The sequence below is a fragment of the Manis pentadactyla genome, chromosome 11 (genome assembly GCF_030020395.1).
Source record: "Manis pentadactyla isolate mManPen7 chromosome 11, mManPen7.hap1, whole genome shotgun sequence".
Taxonomy (NCBI): Eukaryota; Metazoa; Chordata; class Mammalia; order Pholidota; family Manidae; genus Manis; species Manis pentadactyla.
In genome coordinates, this window is record NC_080029.1 from 90,673,868 (window position 1) to 90,688,840 (window position 14,973).

General features: G+C 40.4%; 1 protein-coding gene across 2 annotated transcripts in view; it reads left to right on the top strand.

Annotated features, from left to right (window-relative positions):
* CHP1 (calcineurin like EF-hand protein 1) overlaps window positions 1-8,751 on the top strand; it is a 48,729-nt gene extending 39,978 nt beyond the window's left edge. For both annotated transcript variants that reach the window (XM_036923810.2, XM_057488706.1), the window contains exons 6-7: window positions 8,243-8,365; window positions 8,495-8,751. In XM_036923810.2, coding sequence (XP_036779705.1) covers window positions 8,243-8,365; window positions 8,495-8,548 — 177 coding nt within the window. In that variant the 3' untranslated portion in view covers window positions 8,549-8,751. The remainder of the gene's footprint in view (window positions 1-8,242; window positions 8,366-8,494) is intronic.
* Window positions 8,752-14,973: the final 6,222 nt, after the last annotated feature.

Consider the following 14,973-nt stretch of genomic DNA (forward strand, 5'->3'; position numbering starts at 1 on the left):
ATCTTACCCGTCTCTGGCTAACCAGTCATCTTCCGGGGCCATACAGGGAAATGTGAAGTTGGTAAGTGAGAGGGAAGCCTTATTGTTTGAAAAGGTTAGCTTTTTACTTCTTTGCATATTTATGCCCTGTGGCTTCTATGCCCAGCATTTGTCTTGAGGTATCTTTACCACTTGGAAGAATTATGATACTCGGTTAATTTGATATGAGGCACGAATTCTATTTAAGGGTTGTAATTAGGAAGGAAGAAGAAAAGCTATAGAAGTAGCAGGTGGAAGAAAACATGGGAAGATTGATTATTTCTTTGACATATCTTCTTGTAGAGTAACTTCAGCATGAATAGGTTTTAAGCTACTACTTAAATTGCGCACACACATTAACATAATAGGAGTATAGTTACATAACCAAAGCATATCTGTAATTACCAGCCATCTCCAGTGAAACCAAGTAAACCATTAAGGCACCTTAGGCATTTGTGAAAACTTATCTATGACATGGTGGATATTGTCCAACTGAACTTGAACAGTCTGAGAGAAATCAGACAAATTAAAACAACCCATTCCTGGGGAGTGTTCACATGCCATATGTTCTTTTAACAGTAAATAGTCTGTAGTTGTAAGACTTTGGAGCGCTACAATTTGCACTTCTACAAATTCTTGGTTGAGTTCCAACAGTATAGATCCAGTCAAATTTGTTGTTTTACTGTATGCACAGGCCAGCTTAGATATCTCCTTCCTTATTCCCATGGCAAGTCCAGGAACTGGTGGGATGAGTGCATCTACAGCTGTAGCAGTGCGTGGATCTTTGTTGGGGTTTTTTGATGATCATCTTCTGGCATGAGTCTTCGAGAGAGTGCAGATGTTGGAAGTTCTTTTTCATATCGTATCTTAGTTCATTTTCGGGGTAGCCCAATTAGGCTTTGATCCTCTGTATAAACACAAACAGACCCTTTGCCTACACTTTTATATGCCCTTTATACCCTTGTGTAGAACTCGTTGGAGGTTACCACACAGGAACTGCCCTTTTTTTTTTCTTTGTTTTTGGTATCACTAATCTACACTTACATGACGAATATTATGTTTACTAGGCTCTCCCCTATACCAGGTCCCCCCTATAAACCCCTTTACAGTCACTGTCCATCAGCATAGCAAAATGTTGTAGAATCACTACTTGCCTTCTCTGTGTTGTACAGCCCTCCCTTTTCTCCTACCCCCCCATGCATGTTAATCTTAATACCCCCCTACTTCTCCCCCCCTTATCCCTCCCTACCCACCCATCCTCCCCAGTCCCTTTCCCTTTGGTACCTGTTAGTCCATTCTTGAGTTCTGTGATTCTGCTGCTGTTTTGTTCCTTCAGTTTTTCCTTTGTTCTTATATTCCACAGATAAGTGAAATCATTTGGTATTTCTCTTTCTCCGCTTGGCTTGTTTCACTGAGCATAATACCCTCCAGCTCCATCCATGTTGCTGCAAATGATTGGATTTGCCCTTTTCTTATGGCTGAGTAGTATTCCATTGTGTATATGTACCACATCTTCTTTATCCATTCATCTATCCATGGACATTTAGGTTGCTTCCAATTCTTGGCTATTGTAAATAGTGCTGCAATAAACATAGGGGTGCATCTGTCTTTCTCAAACTTGATTGCTGCGTTCTTAGGGTAAATTCCTAGGAGTGGAATTCCTGGGTCAAATGGTAAGTCTGTTTTGAGCATTTTGATGTACCTCCATACTGCTTTCCACAATGGTTGAACTAACTTACATTCCCACCAGCAGTGTAGGAGGGTTCCCCTTTCTCCACAGCCTCGCCAACATTTGTTGTTGTTTGTCTTTTGGATGGCAGCCATCCTTACTGGTGTGAGGTGATACCTCATTGTAGTTTTAATTTGCATTTCTCTGATAATTAGCGATGTGGAGCATCTTTTCATGTGTCTGTTGGCCATCTGTATTTCTTTCTTGGAGAACTGTCTGTTCAGTTCCTCTGCCCATTTTTTTATTGGGTTATTTGTTTTTTGTTTGTTGAGGCGTGTGACCTCCTTATATATTCTGGACGTCGAGCCTTTATCGGATGTGTCATTTTCAAATATATTCTCCCATACTATAGGGATCCTTCTTGTTCTATTGATGGTGTCTTTTGCTGTACAGAAGCTTTTCAGCTTAATATAGTCCCACTTACTCATTTTTGCTGTTGTTTTCCTTGCCCGGGGAGATATGTTCAAGAAGAGGTCACTCATGTTTATGTCTAAGAGGTTTTTGCCTATGTTTTCTTCCAAGAGTTTAATGGTTTCATGGCTTACATTCAGGTCTTTGATCCATTTTGAGTTTACTTTTGTATATGGGGTTAGACAATGGTCCAGTTTCATTCTCCTACATGTAGCTGTCCAGTCTTGCCAGCACCACCTGTTGAAGAGACTGTCATTTCCCCATTGTATGTCCATGGCTCCTTTATCAAATATTAATTGACCATATATGTCTGGGTTAATGTCTGGAGTCTCTAGTCTGTTCCATTGGTCTGTGGCTCTGCTCTTGTGCCAGTACCAAATTGTCTTGATTACTATGGCTTTATAGTAGAGCTTGAAGTTGGGGAGTGAGATCCCCCCTACTTTATTCTTCTTTCTCAGGATTGCTTTGGCTATTCGGGGTCTTTTGTGTTTCCATATGAATTTTTGAATTATTTGTTCCAGTTCATTGAAGAATGTTGCTGGTAGTTTCATAGGGATTGCATCAAATCTGTATATTGCTTTGGGCAGGATGGCCATTTTAACGATATTAATTCTTCCTAGCCACGAGCATGGGATGAGTTTCCATCTGTTAGTGTCCCCTTTAATTTCTCTTAAGAGTGACTTGTAGTTTTCAGAGTATAAGTCTTTCACTTCTATGGTTAGGTTTATTCCTAGGTATTTTATTTTTTTTGATGCAATTGTGAATGGAGTTGTTTTCCTGATTTCTCTTTCTGTTGGTTCATTGTTAGTATATAGGAAAGCCACAGATTTCTGTGTGTTGATTTTGTATCCTGCAACTTTGCTGTATTCCGATATCAGTTCTAGTAGTTTTGGGGTGGAGTCTTTAGGGTTTTTTATGTACAGTATCATGTCATCTGCAAATAGTGACAGTTTAACTTCTTCTTTACCAATCTGGATTCCTTGTATTTCTTTATTTTGTCTGATTGCCGTGGCTAGGACCTCCAGTACTATGTTAAATAACAGTGGAGAGAGTGGGCATCCCTGTCTAGTTCCCGATCTCAGAGGAAATGCTTTCAGCTTCTCGCTGTTCAATATAATGTTGGCTGTGGGTTTATCATAGATGGCCTTTATTATGTTGAGGTACTTGCCCTCTATTCCCATTTTGCTGAGAGTTTTTAACATGAATGGATGTTGAACTTTGTCAAATGCTTTTTCAGCATCTATGGAGATGATCATGTGGTTTTTGTCTTTCTTTTTGTTGATGTGGTGGATGATGTTGATGGACTTTCGAATGTTGTACCATCCTTGCATCCCTGGGATAAATCCCACTTGGTCATGGTGTATGATCCTTTTGATGTAATTTTGAATTCGGTTTGCTAATATTTTGTTGAGTATTTTTGCATCTACGTTCATCAGGGATATTGGTCTGTAGTTTTCTTTTTTGGTGGGGTCTTTGCCTGGTTTTGGTATTAGGGTGATGTTAGCTTCATAGAATGAGTTTGGGAGTATCCCCTCCTCCTCTATTTTTTGGAAAACTCTAAGGAGAATGGGTATTATGTCTTCCCTGTATGTCTGATAAAATTCCGAGGTAAATCCATCTGGCCCGGGGGTTTTGTTCTTTGGTAGTTTTTTGATTACCGCTTCAATTTCGTTGCTGGTAATTGGTCTGTTTAGATTTTCTGTTTCTTCCTGGGTCAATCTTGGAAGGTTATATTTTTCTAGGAAGTTGTCCATTTCTCCTAGGTTTCCCAGCTTGTTAGCATATAGGTTTTCATAGTATTCTCCAATAATTCTTTGCATTTCCGTGGGGTCCGTCGTGATTTTTCCTTTCTCGTTTCTGATACTGTTGATTTGTGTTGACTCTCTTTTCTTCTTAATAAGTCTGGCTAGAGGCTTATCTATTTTGTTTATTTTCTCGAAGAACCAGCTCTTGGTTTCATTGATTTTTGCTATTGTTTAATTCTTCTCAATTTTATTTATTTCTTCTCTGATCTTTATTATGTCCCTCCTTCTGCTGACCTTAGGCCTCATCTGTTCTTCTTTTTCCAATTTCGATAATTGTGACATTAGACCATTCATTTGGGATTGCTCTTCCTTTTTTAAATATGCTTGGATTGCTATATACTTTCCTCTTAAGACTGCTTTTGCTGCGTCCCACAGAAGTTGGGGCTTAGTGTTGTTGTTGTCATTTGTTTCCATATATTGCTGGATCTCCATTTTGATTTGGTCATTGATCCATTGATTATTTAGGAGCGTGTTGTTAAGCCTCCATGTGTTTGTGAGCCTCTTTGCTTTCTTTGTACAGTTTATTTCTAGTTTTATGCCTTTGTGGTCTGAAAAGTTGGTTGGTAGGATTTCAATCTTTTGGAATTTTCTGAGGCTCTTTTTGTGGCCTAGTATGTGGTCTATTCTGGAGAATGTTCCATATGCACTTGAGAAGAATGTGTATCCCGCTGCTTTTGGATGTAGAGTTCTATAGATGTCTATTAGGTCCATCTGCTCTACTGTGTTGTTCAGTGCTTCCGTGTCCTTACTTATTTTCTGCCCAGTGGATCTATCCTTTGGGGTGAGTGGTGTGTTGAAGTCTCCTAGAATGAATGCATTGCAGTCTATATCCCCCTTTAGTTCTGTTAGTATTTGTTTCACATATGCTGGTGCTCCTGTGTTGGGTGCATATATATTTAGAATGGTTATATCCTCTTGTTTGACTGAGCCCTTTATCATTATGTAGTGTCCTTCTTTATCTCTTGTTACTTTCTTTGTTTTGAAGTCTATTTTGTCTGATATTAGTACTGCAACCCCTGCTTTCTTCTCACTGTTGTTTGCTTGAAATATGTTTTTCCATCCCTTGACTTTTAGTCTGTACATGTCTTTGGGTTTGAGGTGAGTTTCTTGTAAGCAGCGTATAGATGGGTCTTGCTTTTTTATCCATTCTGTTACTCTGTGTCTTTTGATCGGTGCATTCAACCCATTAACATTTAGGGTGACTATTGAAAGATATGTACTTATTGCCATTGCAGGCTTTAAATTCGTGGTTACCAAAGGTTCAAGGTTAGCCTCTTTAGTATCTTACTGCCTAACTTAGCTCGCTTATTGAGCTGTTATATACACTGTCTGGAGTTTCTTTTCTTCTCTCCCTTCTTGTTCCTCCTCCTCGATTCTTCATATGTTGGGTGTTTTGTGCTGTGCTCTTTCTAGGAGTGCTCCCATCTAGAGCAGTCCCTGTAAGATGTTCTGTAGAGGTGGTTTGTGGAAAGCAAATTCCCTCAGCTTTTGTTTGTCTGGGAATTGTTTAATCCCACCGTCATATTTGAATGATAGTCATGCTGGATACAGTATCCTTGGTTCAAGGCCCTTCTGTTTCATTGTATTAAATATATCATGCCATTCTCTTCTGGCCTGTAGGGTTTCTGTTGAGAAATCTGACGTTAGCCTGATGGGTTTCCCTTTATAGGTGACCTTTTTCTCTCTAGCTGCCTTTAACACTCTTTCCTTGTCCTTGATCTTTGCCATTTTCATTATTATGTGTCTTGGTGTTGCCCTTCTTGGATCCTTTCTGTTGGGGGTTCTGTGTATTTCCGTGGCCTGTTCGATTACTTCCTCCCCCAGTGTGGGGAAGTTTTCAGCAATTATTTCTTCTAAGATACTTTCCATCTCTTTTCCTCTCTCTTCTTCTTCTGGGACCCCTATAATACGGATATTGTTCCTTTTGGATTGGTCACACAGTTCTCTTAATATTGTTTCATTCCTGGAGATCCTTTTGTCTCTCTCTATGTCAGCTTCTATGCGTTCCTGTTCTCTGATTTCAATTCCATCAATGGCCTCTTGCATTCTATCCATTCTGCTTATAAACCCTTCCAGAGTTTGTTTCATTTCTGCGATCTCCTTTCTGGCATCTGTGATCTCCCTCCGGACTTCATCCCATTTCTCTTGCGTATTTCTCTGCATCTCTGTCAGCATGTTTATGATTCTTATTTTGAATTCTTTTTCAGGGAGACTGGTTAGGTCTGTCTCCTTCTCTGGTGTTGTCTCTGTGATCTTTGTCTGCCTGTAGCTTTGCCTTTTCATGGTGATAGGAATAGTCTGCAGAACTGGGACGAGTGATGGCTGGAAAGACTTCCTTTCTTGTTGGTTTGTGGCCCTCCTCTCCTGGGAGAACAGCGACCTCTAGTGGCTTGTGCTGCACAGCTGCGTGCAGACAGGGTTTCTGCTTCCTGCCCGGCTGCTATGGAGTCAATCTCCGCTGTTGCTGTGGGCGTGGCCTGGCTCGTGCAGCTACTCCAAAATGGTGGAGTCGCGTTGGAGCAGGAGCTGCTGGGAGGCTATTTATCTCCGTAAGGGGCCTCCCTGCTCCCTGCAGCCCAGGGGTTAGGGTGCCCAGAGATCCCCGGATTCCCTACCTCTGGATTAAGTGACCCGCCCTGCCCCTTTAAGACTTCCAAAAAGCACCCGCCAAGACAAAACAACGCCCACCAAAAAAAAAAAGAAAAAAAAATTTTTAAATTAAAAAAAAAAAAAAGTTTTTAATTAAAAAAAAAAAAAAAAAAGGTGGTCGTTCGTTTTTCTTTATTCTCCGGTGCCAGCCTCAGGCCTCTGCTCACCGGTCTTGCTGCCCTGTTTCCCTAGTATTGGGGTCCCTATCCCTTTAAGACTTCCAAAAAGCGCTCGCCAAAACAAAACAGCAAAAAAGCAAAAAAAAAAATGGTCGCGCTCTTTTCTTATGTCCTCCGGCACCCAGTCTCCAGTGCCTGCTCACTGTTCTTGCTGCCCTGTTTTCCTAGTATCAAGCGCCCTGCACTCTGGCCCGGATGGCTGGGGCTGGGTGTTCGGCAGCCCTGGGCTCCGTCTCCCTCCCGCTCTGCCTGCTCTTCTCCCGCCGGGAGCTCGGGGGAGGGGCGCTCGGCTCCCGCTGGGCCGGGGCTTGTATCTTACCCCCTTCGCGAGGCGCTGGGTTCTCTCAGGTGCGGATGTGGTCTGGATATTGTCCTGTGTCCTCTGGTCTTTATTCTAGGAAGGGTTGTCTTTGTTATATTTTCATAGCTATATGTTGTTTTGGGAGGAGATTTCCGCTGCTCTACTCACGCCGCCATCTTCCGCCCCTCCTTGTAATTTACTTTTTAAAAAAATCTGTTTCATGAGATTGGAGAAAGATGTAAAGGAGTTGGGGAAAGAAAGGCCTGTGAACAACTGGGCTAGAAGGCCTTTTTGTGGAAAAGCTCATCTCCTAACTTTTGAAGACAGAGGTGGCTGACAGTGATGTGAGGCATCACAGAGCACCCTGTCCTCCATTCACTCTGTCTAAAGACATGTCATTAGCTGCTATTTTGCTGAAGGTAGCAATTCTCAAAGTATATTCACATTCTAAAGATGTGAGCAGAATTTGGGAGGAAGGTTCTTTGTTCTATTTGACACAAATTTGGTGAAACAGTGTTAAATTCTCTTTACCACAGTTCTCACAGCTGTTAAATGTAATTGTTTTTCTAAAATGGAGATTTTAGTATTTAACCTAGGATCTTTGTTTCTTGGCCATCTTTAGGAATAGCTGGCTAATGCACCACCTCAGAGAAAACTACATTTAGGTGGGATTCCAGAAAGTACTATCAAACTGACTTTAACCTAATAAGGAACTAGTTTGCCTCATGCAACGAAAAGTCTTTGGTATAGATTGTCCAGCTGGTACAGAACCTAAATGATATCTTGGAACCAGGTTTCTTCTCTTTTCTTGTTCTGGCATCCATAGCACATAGTTTCACCTCACAGTCCCAGGATGGCTGCTGTGCCACCAGTCATCATAATTACATTCTAGGCAGAAAGAATGGAGGAGAGTAAAATGCAAAGGACTACTTCACTGAGGCTTTGCCTTTCTCTGTGATGACCTTGACAGAGAGTTCTGCTCACATTATTGTCTAGAATGGCCTAGATGAGGAGATAAGGGTTTCAGCTTTCTGGCTATTACATTTGAGGACCTCAAAGGAAAAGAGTGGGTTGGCTTTATTTTTAATCTTAGTAAAAGAGTTCCCCTAACCACCAGGTCTCCTGTAATTCCTGGCTCTTGGTCCTGCAGGTGCTACGCATGATGGTTGGAGTGAATATCTCAGATGAGCAGCTGGGCAGCATTGCAGACAGGACCATCCAGGAGGCTGATCAGGATGGGGACAGTGCAATATCTTTCACAGAATTTGTTAAGGTCAGTCAGCCTCCTCTTGGTTTGAAAGTTAAATTCTGCACAGGAGGGAAGGGAAAAAACACTCAGATAAAGCTTGGGATGTATGTCTCCTGTTGTGACTTTATAACCAATACTAGGATTTTTTTCCAGGTTTTGGAGAAGGTGGATGTAGAACAAAAAATGAGCATCCGATTTCTTCACTAAAGGACTGAGACCAAACTATTCCTTGCTTTCTAGTATTTAAGAACTGGAACTTGAGAGTCCTCCTGTCCATCAGCCCCACGTCAACCCCGTCATCCCCTTCTCCCCCAAGTACTACTGCTATTGCATGACAACCCCAACTATGTTCTGTCGACACAAACCTGCCTTTGGTGTATAAACAGGGCATTACAGAATGGTACACCCAGTCTCTTTCTGTTTAGTGTCATTCACTGGTTATCCCCATATCTAAATATCATCTCCCGCTATTCTGCTGCTGAATGCCACACCTCCATCCAGTCCAAGAAACCAATCATGCCAAGAACCAGCCAGCAAAGCTCTTCCCTTGGCTGTGGACTGTGGCCATGCTGCCTTCCCCCCAGCAAGGCTTTGGCATGCTCCTTCATCCTTTTTTTATGTCCTTTGCTTCCTACTTCTCTTCACCCAACATACCATTCACTTAGTTTTCTAGTCTCCCTGCTTTTTATTAAGCTTCAGTCCCCTCTCTTCTACCTGGCATGCCAGGCTATGCCCATTAAATGTATTTTTGACTTTGCAGGATAGTTCAGTGGTCTGGCAGTTTTTATCTACCTTTACTCTTGAATGGGTCTCTGGGTGTTGCCTCTCCAGGAGCTTTTTGGTAACCAGCACTTCTCTCAGAAGAATGTGACCGTCTCTTGGTTCCCTGCACTCTGCTCTGTCATTGAAAGGCTATTGGTCAAAGCTGTTCTTGAAAGGTAGTGGCCTTGGTAAGAGGTGTAGAGCCACATCTTCCGGTGGCTTTTGCCCAGCTTGCTCTACCTCTGGCCTCTGATTCTTAACATATAATAAACCTATGTGGCTGCTTTTGTTAATACATTGACTCTTCAGAAAATAGCCATATGCCTATAGGTTTGCCTGGTTTTGGAACACTGTCACCACCTGAATGGTTGCTCTGACAATATTGGGGCCTTTTTCATGGCTTTTTAAAAAAGGAGGCTGGTCACCCTGAAAACTTTGTGTATTCCCACCTTTGTAGCGTGGTTTATGCCTCAGTATTACATGCCCGGGAATGTTTTTTACTTCACATTTCCAAGTAGAAAGATTAGTGTTATGGAAGTGCCTAACTTAACCCAGTCCAAGATATTTAAAGATTGTCCTCAGTGTCCTGAAGTTTTGCACAAAATTCTCTATGAGTTTTAAACATGGTAGATGTTAATGCTGGAAGCCATAGTCAGCTCCTAATACAGGTCCAAAGCATTGAATGTATTGTATCATTAGCTGCCTGGTTACACTGACTTCTAGCTCCTTTCACAGACAACTACTAATCCCTTAGAAATAAGGGATTGGGCGTTGGTGGCACTACCCGAGGTGACATTACAGGCCTTTGCACAAGCCAGGGCAACTTCTCTGCCGAAGCCAGCTTACTGTAGACCTCACTCAGTCAGGCTGTTGTCATCCTAACATCTGTCTTTATGAGTCTCTATATCCATATATCTGCCCTTGGCTGATTCTCTCTGATTCATTGCTTGCCTGCTTGTTTCCTAGCTTTGAAAGGCTGTCCAAGAGGTATTCACAATACTTTAGGAAGGAAATGACTTAAAAAAAAAAACTGCTGCAAAGGGAATGGGGAGAATGGGTAACAGAGGAGTGACCAGACTGGATGACTCAAGTTAAAAGACTAAAAGACTGAGAAATTCTTGAAGAAGTATCAGTCTGACTTTGTGATCAAATGATGTAATATAGGAATTGTATAAAAGGGAAGAATTGTCTGACACTGATCTGTTTAGAGAGGTACTTCAGAGGCTCTTTGACCTGCATATTTGAAGTTCCTAAGATTATGGCTCTTTTCTCCTTTGGCTGTATTTCAAACTGTTTTAATCCACGGTTGTGCCTTATTGTTCCATCAAAATTGTATTCTTCAATTCATCAATAAATACTTGTGGTTAAAAGAAAATAAGTGTTGATTTTGTCCATGTGTCTTACAAGAATTTTACATAACTCAATCCCCCTCTTCAAGTTTGATATCACAGTGTCTCCTTTACTCAGTTTTGTGTCTGTGCTGTCAAATTCATGTCTATTCTGCTGCTGCCTGAACATATGAGGTGCACCATCATTCATCTAGAGGCCAGCACCATATGCCTCTGGGCACAGCTTTGTCAGCCTTGGCCATTCCTTTTCTTTTCTTTACTCCCTGGCTTCTTAAATGTAGAAAAGGCCTAAAAATGGGGTTGTACCTGTCTGTTGCTTGTTATTAAGCTGTTCTTCCCCTCATGCATGTGCAGCCTCAATGACAGGTTGCACCCAGCTGTTATGTGGCATTTTGCATCTTCAAGCTTCTGTGACTCCTTAGTCTGTGTAGGGTGTAAGTATCTCTTATTTTCAGATTAGTGGCATGCCACAGACTCAAAGCAGTAATAGCTGGAATCAGTCATATAAACTCCAACATGATGCCCTCTTCTCCTTTTCCCATCCCTCTGCCTCAAAAGTCCATTCAAAATGACTTGCTTGTGTGTTTCAGCTTTACTTCACTTTTAGTCTAATTTTAAGATTTGGAGAAGGTGAAAGATAGATGCAGTCACCATGCAGTCAGTTTTGGAGGAACCATGGCCACAGGTATACCAATCTGTGACTAAAATGTAACTGATACTGTAAAACAAAAATTATAAAAACATGACAACACTATATGCAGTTTTAGGAGAACCCCTTAGCCAATTTTATTTCCTTTGTTCCCTTCTGGTCTATCCATGCATTTGAACAAAAATGGAACATAACATGAGATTATATCAATTTAAAAAAATTAACAGATTGTAATATTTCTCCATATTGTTATCAGTTCTTCCTGTTTATATTAATGGCTACATAATATTTTAACAACTTGATGTAATATTTAACCATTGACCTTGTTTGCTTGTTTCTAACTTTGTTATAAATGATACAATGAATGCTTTTCTGTACATAACTTTTCTTTCGAAACAATTTACAGGAGTGGATTACTAAATCAAAGTTTGGGCATATACTTACCCTTTTGAGAGGCTTCAAAAGAAATGAATGCCAAATTGCCACAAGTAATTGAATTATACTTCTTTACGTTCAGTATTCTTAGAATATTCTTTATGGTCATTTATTTTTTCAAATTGATTTTAGAATCATGTCAAGTTTTGTATTTAAAACACTTTTTAGAATAGATTGTATTGTTTGGCACTTAAAGCAGGTATTTACTGCAGAGATGCCTCAGAAAGGACTATCTTTACAAGCTGGATTTCTTAGGCTATAAACCATGTATTTATCCTGTTCCCTAAACACTTGAGAGCAAAATTGCTCAGAAAGAAGTCATCATCACTGAACTGAAATTCCCTAAATTCACATTACTTTGGCTAGCTTTGAGTCAACAAGCAATTCAAACTAAAGATGACTGGGATTTGCCAATACAGATCAGTGTAACATCTATTTGAGTTGAAAGTACAATTTAGGGGTTTCTTTTTCTTTTCCTTTCTGGGAGGGAGCAAATAGCAATGAAGAGTCTCATGTCTTTTAAGATGGGGTAACTGCCCTAAATCTTTACCTGAGGTATAAGCCAATCGAAGACTTGGTCTTCTCTATACTCTTCAGTTTTCTAAGCAGTAGAGGCTGATCTCTCATCAAAACTAGCAAAACTGTTTATTTGGAAACATGGTCCTGACACTTCCCACCATCCTTTGCAGTCTATTCAAGAACTGAGCCAGGTAGGTGAATTGTTACATCTAGTACCTGAATGAAATAATAACTAGTTATTTTATGAAATAAAATGCCTAGAGAAATAATTAATCAAAGAAGTCCTTTTGGCTGCTACAATACATACCAAGCACCATTAACCAGAATTTCAGTTTTAGTCACAAGAAAATCTCTTACTCCCTAAAACACACATACATGATTTCTGTAGAAACAACTCTAAAGTTCTAATAAACTGGTGATTTGGTCATTCAGCCCCTAACAAATTGGAATAGTTATATTAATGGAGACATTGCTAGAAATGGGTATGCTGACAACAAAGCTGACAAGGGAGGAGATCATACGAAAAACCAGATAGCTCAGTGGACATTCCAGTGTAGACCAAATCCTAAGCATTTTCATGAATCCTGAAGGCATCACAACATGAGTTTACAGAAAAGACCTCAAGTCAAGAAAATGTCTAAAATATGCTGGTGTTTATAGGTGTAAACTTTAAGTAAAATGGAAATTTACTTAAGGGAAACATCCCTGATACTACATGTAACTCAGGATACCCCTGGATCTATATAATTTAATACTATGTGTCCCTATTGAGGCAGTGAATAGATGTCACATCTTTTTCCTTATTATTTTGGAAAAAGAAATGGTTGATGGTGACTCAAATGGTGACATGGCTAGAGGATTACATCCGCAAACAACCTATGGACTGTGGGAGAAAAAGCATTGTTCTCTACAGTGTTCAAATTCTTGAGGGAGGATATGGTCTTTTCTCTGCCAACAGTGGAATAGCTAATTTCTAACCATTATTAATGTATCCTCTGCAGCACATTATTTGGAAAGCTGCTGTGGAGACTTAAATTATTTTATGAAAAGTTTCCTCAGAACTAAATAAATTTCTGAATAAAACTTTAAATTGTATCAGATGCATGGCTAAATTGTAATGTATTTTGTGCTACCTTCTACCTATTCCTGGCAGAGGTGGTGCCAGAACCACAAACCTGGGATAGCATACAATCTGTGTTTACAAAAGAAGACTGCATTCTGTGAACTCCTCTCCTGTGGCCATGTGATCAGGGGCAATTCCGGTAGCTCTGTAATCATGGAGATACAGATATTGGGGGTGGTTAGAGAACAAATAGAGGCAGATACTAGCAAAGTTTGCAAAAGGGGAAAAGGGCAGATTTCAGAAATGATCCACTCATCTATTTGACATTATTCCCAAGCAGAAATTTAGGACAGGTCAATATATGGTTTGTGAAGACATGGAAAAGAATTTGATAATCACCAAGATGCTTATGTGTTTGACAAAGAAGTATGCCAAATTACTCTTCTTTCACTTATTTCAAAGCCTTATTAAATTTGTATGTCAGATTAATGAGATAGGTACAGTGTTGTTGATTTCAGTGAAGCATATGGCTAGGTCTCATTTATATGGTTGAGATGGAGAAAATTGAGCTGAATTATAGTTTTTGTATTTTGTGAAAATTAGTAAAAGGATATCTCACCAAAATGGAATTGGGAGGCCAGGAGGGGGAGTTCTTTCACTCTACCACTAGTAGTCAATTGCAGACCCACTGAAAGAGAGATCTTGCCAGTGTATTCCACTATGGACACTACTTTGCCGCCGAGGCAGGAAGAAGAAAGATTTTTCTCCACTCCCAGCAACAGTCCAGCCAATGAGAGACTATCACAACTCAGCCAATTAGAAGCCGTGTACTTCAAACTCCCAGTTTACCTCAGTGGATTTTTTTATTTAAAACAGTCTCCATGAGTGACTGACTAGCAGTTACCAAACGGAACTGGTAGGGGAGGCTGAGTGGGGAGGAAGGGAGAAAGGAATTAAGGGGCATTATGATCAGCACATATAATGTAAGGGGTCATGGGGAAGACAGTAGAGCACAGAGAAGACAAATAGTGACGCCATAGCATCTTACTACGCTGATGGACCGTGACTGTAGTGGGGTGGTAGTGGGGAACGCAATAATATGGGTGAATGTAGTAACCACAACGTTGCTCATGTGAAACCTTCAGAAGACTGTATATATATATATGTATATATATATATATATATAAATGACACTTTAATTAAAAAAAACAGTCCCTCCCAACTCCATCCTTTCTTCTGTAAGACTGTTCCTCTCTTTTGTTCTCTGGACTCACCTATGATTTTGTTGTAGCTTGCATGTCCTGAATTTTAATACTCTGCTATTCTCAAATCAACCCATTTTTGCCAGTAAGATAACTGACAGTTTTATTTTTAAAGATAACAATTTGAATATGGTAATTGAATAACCACACACCAAGATCTAAAAGACCAGTATCAACAGTCTCAGAAAAGAGGAACAAAATTTGAGGAATCACACTTCCAAATTCCAAACCTGACTACAACACTGGTGTAAGGATAGACTATAGAACAATGGCTTAGAACTTTGAGTCCAGAAATAAACTCACATTTATGCTCAATTGATCTTTGACAAGGATACCAAAACAATCCAATGGAGGAAAACAATAGTTTTTTGTGGTGCTACTGAGGCAATTGGATGTCTTCATGCAAAAGAATGAAGTTGCATCCTCACACCCCTACTGTAAGGCTGGAGGCTCCAGAGGAAGGGGTGAGCCTGCTGGACAAGCTCAGGCCTCACCAAACAAGGCGAAGAGACCAACAGGTTCCGGTCAGACAACATTCCAGAGTCTGATAGGACAACATTTCTAACTAGAGCCCTCCCCCAAGCTAGAAGAGT